Source organism: Anopheles funestus, chromosome 2RL (assembly GCF_943734845.2).
Source record: "Anopheles funestus chromosome 2RL, idAnoFuneDA-416_04, whole genome shotgun sequence".
Lineage (NCBI taxonomy): Eukaryota > Metazoa > Arthropoda > Insecta > Diptera > Culicidae > Anopheles > Anopheles funestus.
Window position 1 is genome coordinate 47,804,114 of NC_064598.1, and position 16,189 is coordinate 47,820,302.

At 44.5% G+C, this 16,189-nt stretch overlaps 1 protein-coding gene across 9 annotated transcripts in view; it reads left to right on the forward strand.

Moving 5' to 3' along the window:
* The window catches only part of LOC125774748 (apomucin), a 64,617-nt gene that overhangs the window by 10,444 nt on the left and 37,984 nt on the right, over window positions 1–16,189 (forward strand). For 8 of the 9 annotated variants that reach the window (XR_007421112.1, XR_007421113.1, XR_007421114.1 and 5 more), the window contains one exon: window positions 6,115–10,079. Coding sequence is in view for 5 of the 9 variants with exons in the window: in XM_049444934.1 (XP_049300891.1) it covers window positions 6,115–10,079 (3,965 nt within the window). In the remaining 4 variants the exon portion in view is untranslated. The remainder of the gene's footprint in view (window positions 1–6,114; window positions 10,080–16,189) is intronic. The other variant, XM_049444937.1, reaches the window with a different exon arrangement.

Sequence of the window (16,189 nt, forward strand, 5' to 3'; positions counted from 1 at the left end):
CTAGAAGTTTTCCACCATTGACAAATATGTGTTTTTTTCACATGTAAATAGAAAAATCATTGATTTGTTCCATTTGTTTTTTTTTGTTGTTGTTAATGATTGTTTTTGGTTTCCGTTGTCTCCTCACGTCCATTATTCGATAACGTAGCTAATAATAATGCAATAGTTTTTTTTGTTTGTTTTTGTTTTACCAAACAGCCTTTTTCGTTTTTTTAATTTAATTTGTAAAAAGCTTACACGAATGTATAATTATCTTCAATTATGTATAATTGTTCATAAACAACGTAACGCCGAAGTAATTGATCACGAGATGAACAAAACTGTTGGAAAAAAAACTTTGATATTAGAAGTACTAAGGGACCTCAACTCATTTATTTTTCTTTATATTTGACTTATTTCGCTTATATTTAGCGTTAGAAAAGAAGAAACTCAATGGTAATGTGTCTCGGTGCTCGGTCTATTACATCGAAGGCTGTTGGATCGAGTCATTTTGAGAAACTTGATAAAAAGTTATATGTTCTTAGACCAATAAACCATTGACACACCAACACAAGCAAATTTTCCATTAAATCATTTTTAATCTATTGGGTAATTTAAGGAATAATGAGCAGTCGTTAAATTAAACTCATTTGTCAAGTTTGACATAATCACATCCGTGAATTAAAGATGCGCCGATGCATTTTCGAACGCGGTCGCACACATCTACCTACAGCTCAAGAGGACGAAGAATTGATAAATCAACAGATAACTGCTTGGTTGGGCGAATAATTGGTTGGGGCATAATTTAATAAATCGTCAAACCAAGAAGAATTAGAGTAAACTTTAATGATCTTCTTGGCCTTTTGATCTGTCTATGGCTGATAATCTTTCATTTATCAATAGCAGTTAAAGAACAAAGCTGTCGAATGTCCAGAGGATCAGCATACATTCTAATTTTATAATATTAGACTATGCAGGAATGGACATTTCGAATATTGGCGGTGTAATGGTAGAGGCGTCGGTCTTTCAGATGGCAGGACGTAAATCTAAAAATCAATTCAAACCAATTCTATTCAATTATATCTATACTCTGCTAGGTGTAAATGTCTTAATGGCAGAAATTACATTCCAGATCCTCGAAGATTATAGTTTCACAAAGAAACAGCGTAGCGAGCGTTAGTCGTGTATACGGGAGTATGATCGAATCCTGAATGCCACCCAAAATATTTGATGATATTGAGACGCTCTCTATCAGCTGTACTATTTGACCGGTTTTACACAAGCAATGATCCTAACAGGCATTGATCTCATCAATTTAATAATAAATTTAAATGATTTTCTGTATTGCTTTTAGGTCTTAATTGTCCAGAAGTAATAGGTTTGCAAACACATGCAAATACTTCATGTTCCCATTATCACGCCAACACCCACGATGGAAACCACTTACACTGGATGACTCATCCGCGTGCCAATTGCTCTCTAATCCTCTGTTGTATGTACCAGTTGCCCATTGCAACTGGCAGCAGCTCCAATAAACCCACAACAGGCTTAAAGCCGATCGATACCATCATGGCACATAAAAGGTACATCTTTACAAGAGTAGCAGGGCAAGTGCAGAACGGTGAACGAAGCAAGAGCGACCCTACCGGCACGATAAGAATCCGCGTCTCATCTTGTTTACTTTTGCTCTTCTCGTGGGAGGCTTAGTGTGCGGATTAGCTTATCAGGTGCGCTTGTATGTGAGTTCTTCATCGCCGACTAAGGCATTATCAGTGCGCGGTAGCGCTTTAAACGGTGCTGCAAACATGTGACGGATTTTTGCTGAGTTGTAGGTTATAGGAAGTAACTTTTGGTTAATAGCGTGATTAGGGGTTTTCTTTATTAGGGTGTAAATTTGCTTACATCAATACTTTTATTGCACCAGTATTATAATATTATAAATGATCTCCCGTATCATAAAGAGATGTGTTCTTTTTTTAAAACAATTTAACAAATTTACAACACAACATGATGGTTTTGTTACTCACACATCGGTTTGAGTCTCCGATTAGCTTTCCATAACCTTTCAGTAAACGAAAAATCATATCGCTACCATAAAAGCGGGTGATTAGGAAGTATTCTTTCTGCCACTGTCCTTCACACAACACCCGTACGTCCACCCGATACGGGTTTTGTTTCTTGCTTTTCGTTTTATTTCATTGAGCGCACACTAAACGTGTCGTCGATTTGTTTCAATTTACCACCGGCACCAACAGGGCGACAGAATTGGAGACCGCCACACTTGGCTGTGTTGCCCGTTGCAAAATGTCGCCGCCGTGCACGGTAGCTCTTCGACCTTCGCACGTACGAAAATGGTGGTGCTCGATGGCCCAACAGCATTCACTGGGTGCACAATTGTCTCAGTGGTTCATTGGTTTGTTTCTTTTTTTAGTAAACAAAGCATCAAGAGCGAAATTCAGTGGCGCACATTCGCACAGCGTCGATTGCCTTCGGATAGAAAGTACAAAATGGAATTTGCGCTTGAGCTTGCAATTAAATTCGGAGCTCTCGTCGTCGCCTCACTCGACTTCTGGTAATTGATTATGCATTTTTTGGAACAATGTTTTGTTTCTTTTTTTTTGTTGCTGTTTTCGGGTGTTTTAGCGCGGTAGAGGTAGCATTAGCGATTTGTGCTGGACGCATTAGTTGTGGCCGTTGTGCCACATAGTACAGCGGAAAGATCATGTTGATGATGGGGCGGTTACGGGTGGATTGCTGAAGCGTGGGGCTCATTAATTAGACGTGTGCTGCACTAATGGGTGTCCAGGGGCATGCTCGCGTCATCAAGTGTCAAGCGTATGGGGGGGACGGAGAATAGAAGAATGGGACACGACGAAGGAAAATCCAAAGTTCTTCAGTTAAGTGTGATGAAAAATTCATTAGCCCATCTGTACAAGACAACACAAAAAGCGGAAGGTATTAGCAGTTATCAAAATTCAGGGAGGAGTCGGATCGGGAAATGGTCAACTAACTAAGTAAATATTTTTTTTTGTTCTACATTTCAATTACACTAAAAAAAAAGAATGGAATTGAAAGACTGGACCAATCCGGAAAGTAATCCGTTTTTTTGTGATCAAATTGGATGATTTTTCTTTCATAAAGACACCACTCCTTTGTTGGAAAGTCTTATTTTTTCCTATTTGCTGCATAAGAAATCATTCCGTAGTCTTCAATCACTTAAAAGATTTATAAGCTTTTGTTTAGTGTCCATCGACAATAAGTAAAATGTAACGAAAAATCAATCCGTTGCGTGTTTTGCTTTGTTTGACATTTTGTTCGAATGATGTTGCATTCAATTTGTGCCGTTTCTTCGTTATTGCGTTTTGTGTTTCATCGACATGACAAATACGTTCGATTCTGGTTGGTTTTGACTTGGCAGTGTAGAGTACCCCAAATAGTATACGCAGCTAAGTTTGTTGGTGTAGTAAAAAGTAAAACTATTACCACCGATGCAAATTTGTGGTGCCGGAATGCAAATGTGCTGCTGTGGCAATCTTTTTTTCATTTGCTGAATGCAAACAAAATTCCATACCAGGTGGAAACCGGGCGGGTAAAAGCGAGCATGGATTAGGTTCTTTTTTTATTTTTTGGTGTGTTGTTTCGGTAATTCACTGTGTTGTATTGCGAGATACGTTCATATGCAAATTTAGACGTTAGGATATTGTTGTTGAACCGGAGTGACAATCACTCGACCAAATGAGACAATGTGATGATGCAGACGGCGCCCCTAGCGTTGGTTTTTATTTATTTATTCGAACTTTAAAACCCCACCATCTAGAGTATTATATACAAGATTGTGTGACGATGTGTGGAAAGACAATTAAAAAAAAGCAGCCATTTTCATCCAAACGTGTTTTTAACCGGGAGGTTTGGTTTCGATTTTTGCTATTGGTTGCCATTTCTGCCATTCCGAAATATTTTTTTCACAAAATACCAATCGAGTTTAAGTGTTTTTTTTTGTCTCCCCGAAAGGTACAAAAAATTTCACCAAACCTGGCAATTAAACGGTTGAAACGGAATGTTACGGAACGGGATCGTAAACAGGGAGAGGGAAAGGATGTCAAATGCAAAACGCACTCGGCATGTATCGTGCTTACATATACATTTGTGAAAAAGCGCATTAACTCACGCGATTAATCGGATGTTTGTGCATGTGATTTCTTAAGCACGCGCAAAAAAACGGGTTTCATGCAATTTGTCGTTTTGGAGTGGAATGGTTGTGGTTTTTTTTTGCCCTGGCACAAGCACTTTTATCGTATTTGTTTAGTCAACACTTTTACTGAGCTGTACACAGTGCCGTTCAGTGCCAAGTTGGTTCTTAACTTTAAATCGAAAGATAATTGTAAATGTTTTTTTTTTCTTTCTTGCCACTAATATAGCGGGTTTCAATAATAAAATCCTTTAACATGAAATCTTTCTATGCATAAAAAAATACAATTAATGTTGTTATAATAAGATCATCATTAGATCAAAGGTTTATCCATTCGTTCAAGTTTGTGCAAGCACTATTGTTCATGAAAGAGAACGAGAACCGGTAAGCGATAGCGCCGCACTGATGCTTCCTAGCTATTTAGCATTTTATTACACTGCTTATCTGTTCCTTTCTCTCACATTTTTCCCAAATATCGAAACTTCAAAGGTATATGATCGTTCAACATGCGAAGATGGGTCGAATGGGAAAATAAGTTGGTTTATGGGTTTTCTTCTTCGTATGGCGTTTTTCTTGCGAGTTTTTTTTTCATTTAAAGATCGTAATTGAACTGTTGGTTGGATTTACATAATTTCCTATGTAACTTACCGAAATACGATGCATTTTTTTTCGACGAAAAAAACATAAAACTAAGTATTTTTTAATTTGTACGAATGTTTCCATCTTCACTCTCATTGAAATCATTCGAACGAATGATCGGACGTCGGATACCATACACACCATCAATCGATTGATGATCATTATTAGTGTTAAGGATTTTTCCTTCGTTGGAAAATCCATTTGCAATCTGGATGTGTTCATTATTTTGTTCAGCAAATGAATACCTGTCTTTCGCTTGGTGAACGATCGCGATCGCTACAATGAACCTGCTCCATTCCCTAGCGCAACAGCATCAGTGCCCTCAGTGCTGCAAAGGCAATGAACCCGGGCAGCGGTACTTTGATTTATGTTTGAATGTTACTTCTCTTTCCCGTGCATTCGTTTGTAGTTGCGATCCCATTCTCACTCCGTTCATAGGAACTGACTTGCGCACTTCATTTCTTTGGAGTTTGAATGATCGTATTACGCGTACCGAAACGACCCTCCCCACCATTGTGTTCGTTGAACGAACGTGAAATGTAACAACGATCGTGTGCTATAAAATAATAACCCTTGTGTTCATTTCATTATGGCTGTTTGGTTTAATACATCAATTATAGTATTATTATGTTCTTTCGTTGTTATTTAATCTCTTTGCTCAACAAAAACTATGATTGTGATATTAAAAACATTCAAATAGTAAATGAAAAATTCAAATATATTTTATTCAATGTAAGCTAATTGCCGAAGAAAAAATGTTTTATCTTTTAAAAGCTTAAACAAATCCTTATTGTTTTGAAAACAAAAACTGCTCTTCTTAACTACGTTATCGTAATGGTGTTGTGTAAATGGTAACTTAACGAAGGTTTCTAATATGGTTTGTGTCTCGGATAGTTTATAGCAAGTGTGTGTTTTCTTTGTGTTATCGCTCCACTAATCATTCGTTGTTGTTTATTTTCCTCTTCCCTTTCATTATCTCATTTCCTCGCTGCCTTCGACATTTGCCAATGTGTTTAAAATCCCTACTGCACCCAACCACACGTCGTTCACGTCGTTTGTACTGTTATCATCACCATCTGCACGGGCCGGGCCTCCTACAATACATGTATCCAATATGAACGGTTGATGTTGATCACTAACACCATCCTAATGCTCTCTCCATGTGTGTACATATCGATCATATGTTGTGTGTGCACCACCACCTCATCATCATCATCATCGTTCACGCACGCAATGGAATTTGTTTATTTCCTCAATTCGTTCATTCGGTTTGTGTGTGTGTTCTGTGCGGTTGTGCATATGTGTAGATACCCTCTCCACAAACACAAGCTCCCCGCTTGATGGTACAGTACCGGACAGCGAAACGTTGCACCTTACATGCCAGGTGGAAAATGAACACGATAAGCACAGCTTCACGCAACAGTTGAACAACAATAATGATTCCATTCCACCTTCCGTTAATGCTCACCAAGCAGTTTCGTCACCGACAACACCGACGGCCGGATCGTTCATGGGAGTTCATTTCGGTGCGAATGAACATTTGCAGCAGCAACACAACAACCACCAACATTACCAACATCATCAACAGCAGCATAGAGGTAGTGTTGGTGCACGAGCCACAGCAAGTGAAGCCGTAGTGGTGCAGCCGACAGCAAGTGGACCATCGCCAACGTCGCTCCCGACGGCTAACGGAGCTCATTCGCATTCCAATGCCGGTTCGGAACACAGCGGCAGTAGTGCTGCCATCGCAACCGCAACGAACCGCACGGGCTCTGGCAATAGCAGCGTGATCGTCGAGCGTGAAAGTTCGTCCACCGTGTGCAATAGTGCCGTCGTGGTCAGCAGCAGTAGCTCCAGTAGTAGTAGCAGCAACAACAACAATAACAGCAGCAACGGCAAGTTGGTAGTGTCTGGAGTGCACGGTCAAACGCAGCAGCAGCAACCCAACTCGAGGGACGGCGTCGCAGCAAGGAAGATGGTCGCAGCCACGGCCGCAGAGGAGATCGTCGTCGTCTACGAAAAGAACTCGGTGCTCGGCGGTGGCCTGGATGCGACCGGTGGTGGTGTGGTAGACGGTGGCGGCATCGGTGCGATCGGTGATGCCGGTGAAGAGCTGAAGTACGGGCCCGGGATCGTGTCACGGTTACGTTGCCGCTATCTCAGCTTGGCCCTGCGCCAGTCCGTCACCAAACAGCGCCCGTCGCTTAACAGTATGCGCCGTGCGACCAGCCTCAACAACCTGCTGGACGAAGAGAGTGAAGATCTGAGTGAACGCGAACAATCGATTGGCAGTGAGGGTACGGGAGGCGGTGGGGTCGGTCATCAGCAGAAGAAGTATCAATCGCAGAATTATCACCACCAGCACCACCACCACCACCACCAACAGCAGCAGCAGCCGCAACGCGAACACTACAGCAACGGAAACGGCAACAATCATAACCATAACCATAACCATCATCAGCAGCAACAGCAACAGCTTCATCCAACGGTAGTTCTGCAGCCACCTTACCAGAAGCAGCAACACCATTTCGCCCCGAAACAACAGCCGTGGATTCAGCAGCAACAGCCGCAGCTTAAAGAGGACGATCAGCAGCAGCAACAGGGTGGTGGAGTGGTCAAGACGGCACCGTTTCTGCGCGGCGTGCAAAACAGTTATACGCGAGCGAGCCGCCAGGTGGAGAAGAAGAACGAGTACAATCGCTACACCAAGCATCATCGCGGTGCTAGCGGTGCCGACGCGGTCCTGCTCAAGCGTGCTCGCTCAGTCGAGGCTCTGGTGCGCTACGATCACAAGGCTTGGGAGCGGGACGGAGCCAACCCAGTAGCACCAGCACTAGTACCAGCACCAGCCCCAGCGGCCCTTGCCGTGTCGTCCTCTGTCGAGGTGGGTAGCAATGTGATCATACTGGACGAGATCGCCCAGACAACGACGACGACGACGACAACGGCTGCGACAGTACTGCCGGCTGGTACAGAGGTGCACGCCACAACCAACGGTATTTCCAGTTCGGTCTCACCGACGGCGATGCTGATGAACGGCAAGGGTACCGCTGGTGGAACGGGTGGCGCATCGGAGTTGCCGCTGCTGGTCAGCGATTGCGTGACGATCGAGGAGAAGATCATCAACGGACGCGAGAAGGGCGATCCGAAACCGAAGCGGTTGACCTCGATCATCGATGCCGACGAGCGGCCGCCGCCCGATGTGGTCAAGCAGACGATGAAGATCTTCGAGGCGAATGCCAATCGGCGCGGTGGTCGTGGTGTGCCCGGCACCAACAACGGTGGTAGCGAGGTGGCAACAAAAGTGGCCAGCTACCGTTCGATCATCATCTCCGGTTCGGCAACGGCCGGTGCGACAACAGCGGCTGCGGCCGTCTCGTCCGCGGTCGGCCCGGGTGACAAACCGCCGATCACCCATCCGAAGCCACCACTAAGCCCTAAGAAGCCAAATATCAAGCCACGCACCGCTAGTCCCAAGCAGCAGCAGCAACAGCATCAGGCCACCTCAGCCAAACCGCCGCCGACGCCCAAATCGTTGGAGGCTGTCAACAACCTGAAGAACGCACCCGGCACAACGGTCAAAAACAATAACAAACCGCCGCCGATGGGTGGTGGTGGCACGATTGAATCCACTCCACCGTCACCGCCGGCGCGAAGTAAACACACGACGACCGCAACCGCACTCAACGGTAGTGTTGGTGTCGTTCTCGCGAAGAACATGCAAAGCAGCATCGGGAGCAGCGGTAACGGTGACGGTGGAAACGCGCCATGTACGCAATCCGACCCGATGGACGCGAAGACGAACGCACTCAAGAATGGAAGTACGGTTCGCGATCACCACAACTACGAAAACGGCACGACACAGACAACACCATCGAGTAAGACGTCGTCATCGGCGACGACGTTGCCTCCAGGGTCAGACGGTGGCCACCAACACAAGCACAACAGCAATATAGCACAGGAGGCAACGGCAACAGTACCAACCGCAGCGGTGTTAGCGTCGTCATCGCCATCGGGAATTTGCGATTCGCCTTCTATCCAGCAGCTCACGAGCAAGCTTGGCAGTCTACATCTGGCGACCTCTACGCCGACTGGAGCTGCGAACGGAACCGTCTCGTCGTTGCACGATCGACGTAACCTCGAGTACGTTACTAGTGACGAAGAGGAAGAGGACGACGACGACGACGACGTCGACGGGGAGAACGAAAGCGGACGGCGCAACACAACATCCTACACGGTCAATCCGGACTCGAGCGAGAGTGAGGACGCACGGGACATTCCAGGTGGGGCTGGTAGCGAAAACGACGCGGACGACGACGAAGCGGAGGAAGAGGAGGAGGAGGAAGAGGACACCGACGGTGAGCAGCGCTCGGTGCGGAAGATTTCGCGCACCGCAATGGAGAACATTGCCCGTGCCGGCACTACGACGCAGTTCCGATTCAATGGAGCTGTCAAATCGTACCTTCCAGGGAGTGGTGGTGTTGCCGCTCCCAGCACCAAACCACCCGCCCCGCCCATACCGAAGTCGCGCGAAAGCCTCACCGGGAAGGCTAACGGTGCTTCGCCGGTGGTACCGATCGAGGTCAACGGGCGCCTACCGCCAGAGGGCGCTAGTGTAACCTCACCGAGCAGTGTGCACAGTGGTGGAAATAATAATAATCATAATAGTAGCAGTGCTGTTGTCGGTTCTAGTGCGGTACAGGTCGTCGCGAGTGGTACCGAAACTGGTGGTTCCGTAACGACGGTTCCACCATCGCTGACGCGGCGCGAAATCGAAAAGAATCAAATCAATCGCGAAAAAAGTGGTGAACCCGCCGGTCCGGTGTCGTCCGGCACGAACAGCATTAACGGTACCGGTCTGACCCCGGCCAATGCTGGACCCGGTACGACGACCGGCAGTGTTGCCAGTGGTGTGCTAGTGGCTAGTGCGAATAATCCGACTAATGGCGGTGCGAGTGGTGTTGCGAAACAGACCACCGCCAGTAACAGTAGCGGTGCGGTCGTCGACAGTACCACATCGTTCGTGGCCAAATGGGGTACGGGTGGGGTTGGTGGTGGTGGTAGTGGTGGGGCAGGCGTAACAGTGGCCACTGCTGGACAGTCGCCCCTGGCCGGGCTGGTGCCGGCACGGAAAAAGGTGAAACCTCCGCCAAACCATCAGCAGGACGGTACCAACACGATGGTGTTTAACTTCAGCGACCGCAAGGACGTGCCGGACTACATCGAGAACGATGGTGTCATCATTCGGCCACGCCCGAGAGAGCTGCCAAAGGTAAGTTCGGGTTCCGTACACCGCATGTTGGGATTATTTTTGTCTGTATGCGATATTAAACCTTATTTCCCTTTGCAATATCCTGCCGATGATAAGAAGGCTTGGGTCACTCAATCACAAACATTGACTCAAGAATCGTTAACTCTGCGGCATCGTGCGACGTACCCTATCTTATCGATCTAAATTTCGATCATCAGTAACGCAAGAAGCAAAATCATTAGTTTATTGTGGTGCTTTTGTATGCGTGATGCATTGGCTTCCACAGGTCAATGCCGAACTGCACCTTCGTTTCGCTAACGTCCGGATGATTCATAGCGTGAATGTTCACCGGAAACATTCCCCTAATCGTGCTGTATCAGTAGAATTTGCAAACGACGGCTTGATTAGGGGTTGAGTCGTTGTGATTTCGTGATGGGGGATGATAACACACACAAGACGCGTACAGTGTGAGTCTGCAACCGTTGGTTTCAACTCACACAGTATTGTCGATGGATGGTCTACTTTAAACTGGAAAACACAGGTTGTGTTAACTGTTCGTGCTGATGTGATCTTTCCTGATCCGCAAGGTATGTTTATTGACGTGTGGCATTTGGACAAAAATAGACACTGGGAAGTAATGTTCATAATTCAATTATCAGGTTTATGTGGTTATCAAATGAGCCAATGTTATATGCCTTTTTGATGTTATCTTACTTGAAACATGTCTATGATCTGCTAAATGGTGGCTCTTACTAAACATATCTGCTTGCTAGAAGAGGATCGTTCTAAAAGAGTTAAACGAAACACAAAAATGCTTTTCTTAAAGAGAAAAAAATATCTTTCAAAATATTTCAAAAACATATAACAACAAAAAAAATTAAAAGTTACATATGACACAATCTTCGTGGCCTTGGAATGACAAAACAAATTTGCACAGCAATAAGTGGTTTCAAACAAATAAGAGTCCGCTTCAAGCCGATTCACACATGGCGCTTGTTTCCAACGTTCTTCTTGGTTGATTCATTGTTATCTGACCTTTTTTGCACACTGAGAAAATAAGACAGAAAAAAATATCGAATTAAACGAAATATACAAAATGTAGCTAAAGATTACTACTAGCTAACATATCATTTGGTGAATTCTACAGTAACGGTCACCGTTAAAAAAATATCCGTACTTCAATTAATGCATAATTTGGAGTTAAACTGTTGAAACATCTTCTTTTAATGTGACCGTTTTCGCTTGATTTCTGGTTCGGAACACTCGGACAACTTTTTGGATGGTGTGGGACTTGCAGAACCTGCCTGGTTTTCGTGTTCCTGTACAATGTTTCTCAGTTTAGTTACTTGCTCCAGTAAAAAGTGGTACCGATTACACACATCACAACCATCCGAACGCTGATTCGGTTCAGCTTCCTTCGCTTTCGGCGAGTTCGGAGGACTCGTGTGCACTTCCTCCATTTCCACTGTGTTTTGTGATGAATAGCCTTCGTCGGCGAACATAGCATTCGACACTGCCGATGAACTTTTCTTCGGCAGATCGGATTCGCTAGAGCCTGCTTGCTCGGCCGAATCGAGTGACTGCTTTTCCTGGGTGTCGATCTGTTCCTGCCAGGTTAAGTGTATCACACGCATCGGGATCGTCGGTTCGTTTCGACATTCGGGACAGCGATAGCTCCTTGTCGTCCAATTTACGATGCATTTTTCGTGAAATATATGCCCGCACGTTGTGGCTAGGATACGCCCGTGTTCCATCGATTCCAGACAAATGGTGCAGATAATTTCCATATTTGTTATTTTCGGTACCACCAATCTGACACAAAGCGGATGGCTACTATAGACAGCAGCAATGCTACACGGTTTAAAAACATAACGTCATAGGTTACTAAGGTTACACGCCTAGTCCGTATCACAATGCACACTGTGCACCGTTGCAAATAAAAATGCCTTTTTCGTTGTATCGTTTTGATAAAACACATCACGATCAAGTTCGATCATTTGATTTGAAAGAGTTTTGCATTTGTAAAATACGGTGCAAAAAGGTCTTTCTTTATGCGGGTCTGCTATTGCACCGGCACTCACGTCGTCTGTTGCAAATGTCAGGCCGTGTTCCGGGCATTGCACCGAAGAAACTGCACATCGCATTGCGACCCGAGCTATGCACTACATTCCCATAAACCGCGAAGTATGGGATGCTGTGTGCAAACAACGTTCCGTCACGATTCATCATCGTTCGAAAGGGTGAGGTTTGTTTGGGGAGTTTGCTTCACGACTTTGGCACCAACTGCCAATAAGTAACCAAGCAGACCTTTTGGAAAAAAAACACAAACTGGCAAGTTGTGAAATATGATCGTTACCTGTTGTTCCTTTCGAAAACGAGAAGGATCCTTCGCATTCCGAATGAAGCACTATGGGCGAATAGTCATCTCAGGAATCTACAATACCCTCAGGTAGAGTTACTAATTTGCATTTCAGATTTTCTTGCAAATATTCCACACAAACGCTCAACTCACTGCTGTGTCCCTTTCGTTATGGCGCAGTTTGACGGAATGGAGTTCGTCTGAAGTTTGTTCTTTTTGCGATGCGTTTCCATCATTCATGCGTATTGGTCCCTCATCACGGCATTACCGGCCAATAAGTTATTCCACTCACTCACATTGCGAAGCGGAGACCGCAAAAGAATCTTATCGCAAAATGAATAATGTATGTATCAGAAACATTCAAATGTGTGTTGTCTCGTTGACGGAAGCGTTAGATTTGTTTGGTGCGCGCCTTTTTGTAGTCACTTTGTAGGCTGTTGGGTGGATTAGAATTTGAATATTTGAAACCATGCTAACGGTCATGGAGCGACCACGCAAAAGATTCACTTTCGTTACGATAATTGTGCGTCGGATTTGAACGGGAGAATATGTTTATGAACGAAAAGCAAAATTATTTTGTGTGTCCCTTATCTCTGGTACACGAATATTCACAGCGTCATGACAAGTATGACACAGCCTTGGATTTCCCCACGCACGGTTTATGCCAGTGGCAGCTGGATTAACGCAATGTCAACCGTCTTTGTTACGGTTCAGCTTATGTTTGTTTACTTGCACCAGTTTTCTTGTGTTGTTTAGTTATTAGAAAAAAACGTGTTGTTAATAATTTCCCCCCCTCATCATTATTTTCACTTTTTGCTCCCTTCCGATACTAACACCACACATGTGGATAAAGTTACACATTCTAGTCGTATATGTCGTTACGTTAACCTCTGCGCGTATGAGTAATGAGCAATAAACCTTCGCACCATGACGCATCAAGCGTTGTGCGGTGTGGTTCGATGACTTATCGAGATAAACGCTTCAGTTTGAGCAAAAATAGAAGGGAAAACGTTTACTACCGTGCTATTAGAAGCTGTTCCTGGGATCGTGTATAACTGCATTGACAACGGAAGATTTTCCACTCAGAGGTACGATGGTTTTGCGTGACTCATCATTCTGCACTGGAAAACATAATTACTTTTGCAATTAAGTTTTTTTTGTAGCTTTGTTTTTTGAAGACAAAAAATTAAAGCTATGAAAACCCTTTTCTTAAATTTATTAAATTAAAGCAAATGAAAATGATTCTATATTCTGTATAGTCAATTTTGTGCTTATTGGGAGGAGGAAACCATAAGTTCAACATTATTTTTGTTACCTTCTTTTCGTCTACGATACCGTCAATATTTGCCATTAGCCTAATTGATGGAGCAAATGGTGTAGTCCTACTATTTTTTTTTGTTGTCGGGTGTGGTAGAGGTAATAAAATGCCAAACCCTTAATGTGATATGCAGCACACGTTTGGAAACCACTTTTCCATCTCTGGAGGTAGAGTTCGTGCAACATGAATGGAAGAACAGATTGGGTTAGCACCTGTTTTTTCTGGAAGTAGCACACCAGAAATATACCAGAAATTTAGACTATTATTGCTTACGAATGGTATATGCATTTTTTCTATTAGTTCCTTCTATTTGTATATTAGAAAGTGATCAGGGTTCGGTTGTTAATGAATATGACACGAAAAATATGTAAAATGTTTAAGTCATCACTATCTGTAGGGTTTTTTTCACTTGGTTTTCGGAAAACCTCTTCCGCATGAAGAACATACATTCAGCGGCAAATGAACGATGACACACATTCTTTCCACCAAATGTGGGTCACCCTTGAGTATATGTACAGCTTCTCGCCGCCTCTCATCGCACCAGTAGCGAATATATGCTTGTTTAATCCCTTTTGCTCCGCAAGTGCTATGCTTTTGGACTGCGTTAGTGTGCTTCTTTTCCGGCGCAAACACTCCCCAGTACCAAATCAATCGTTCGATTTCCGTACATGACGGAGTCATGATCGCCAGCGACTGCGTCCCGTACCAGGGGCCGAGCCCCTTCGTTGTTTTTATTTCACTCCACGCGCAACATTAATCTTCTTCATCCTCTTTCACTGGAAGTGGTTAGCCAACGGTGGGGAGGTACGAGTTGAATTGCAGCAATTCCTCTTTTCGTCCGTTGGACATGGTTGCTAATGTGATGACTAGGTATAGCAGGTATCTCACCCATGGCTGATCGACGGAGAGGATTCAGATTAAGATGCTACTTCTTTTCGACGCTTGATTGAATGCTGTGAAAATAATCTCCCCGTTGGGTGCTCTGCCTTTCGTGGGGCATCTTTCCCTTTTTGGCATTTCCGCTGCATATCCCGTCATTGGTGAAGAGAGGGAGTGGAGTCGATTTTACCCCCCAGAGATCGATAACCGAAAATGAGCACTCAAATTCCGACTGTGTGCGATTATCTCTTTTTTGCGCACCTATCGTACGCTTCCATTTTCCATCTGGAATAGTGGAGAAGATCACTCGAGAACCGTTCGAAGCTCTGTGATCATCCGGGAGTTTGGCCGACCAGTGTAGTGAAGGCACCATTTACAAGAAGCCTCCGGTGGGATTGGTACGCCAACAATGTTCGGGACCGGAAGTTAGTCGTGGAGGTAAAATCTCTGGATAGGTTTTGGGTGGTGGGTTCCGACGTCAGACACGATCTTTCGTTTCCTTTCCTGCTTTTCGTGGTATGTACGGTGTTGGGTCAAGTGGATGGTTTGCAAATTGGCAATTCGCACCGATGTTACGGCGCTTATGTGCAAATATTAAATAGAGAGAGAGAGAGAGAGAGAGAGAGAGAGAGAGGGAGAGAGAGCCGGGAAAACTGTAGAATGGGGGCAAGTGTTTTTTATAGTTTTGAGGAATTGCGGAATATTGATGAAAGCCTGCGGGAGGGAAGATACTTCCACATCCCGTAGATGCATTAACTAATGAATCTTGGGATTAAGAATTGGTAGAAATGTCTATGATGATAACTCACTTTAGCTTTTCGAATTTTGTAATTATAAATTCCATTTATTTAACAATTGCTTCGTGAAGGAGGAGGAGAAACCGTCCAAGGTATCTGTGTGCCTCTTGTTGCTGTTTACAGCAGCATCATCCCGGCTTACCATTATCAGATGCTTACTTACGAGTTCGTTTGCCATTAGCACTCTTCCTGCAGATTACCTTTCACTTGGTTTATTTTGTAATTATTTATTTTAGCAAAACTACACACAATCTTACGCTGTCTCGCGTTGCACAACTAAAAGGCCATTCGTTGTTATCGTTTTTGCTGGTGGTGAAAATTGAGTTGTTGCCGAGCGGAGTGGACAAAGAACCAATGCTACAAACGACAACAAACCTGTTTGCTCGTCGACCAACATTCGAATCCGGTTATCGAAAGATTCTCGCGTATATTATACGCGACGTAATGGAACGGGTCCCAGCCAGCATAGGGAACAGTCCACATCCATTGCACACGAAACGACGACAAGCGCAACGCCCTCCTTTCAAAGAGTCGAGTTGTCCACGCTCTCGTTTGCAACCGTCCAGCTGAAAGAACTACACTTGGAATCTTTGGATTCTGAGTCGAGGTTTTTTTTCAATCTGTAGCGTAGTGGGGCCTTGTTTCACGCGATGGCAGCTGTCAATTCTCATGATCTTCAAGGACATCAACATAGTAGTACGATCACTTGCACACGACCATTGTCTCTGCCCTTTTTATCTGCGAACAGTCTTGTGCTGTTGCGTAGATTTTGAAAGCA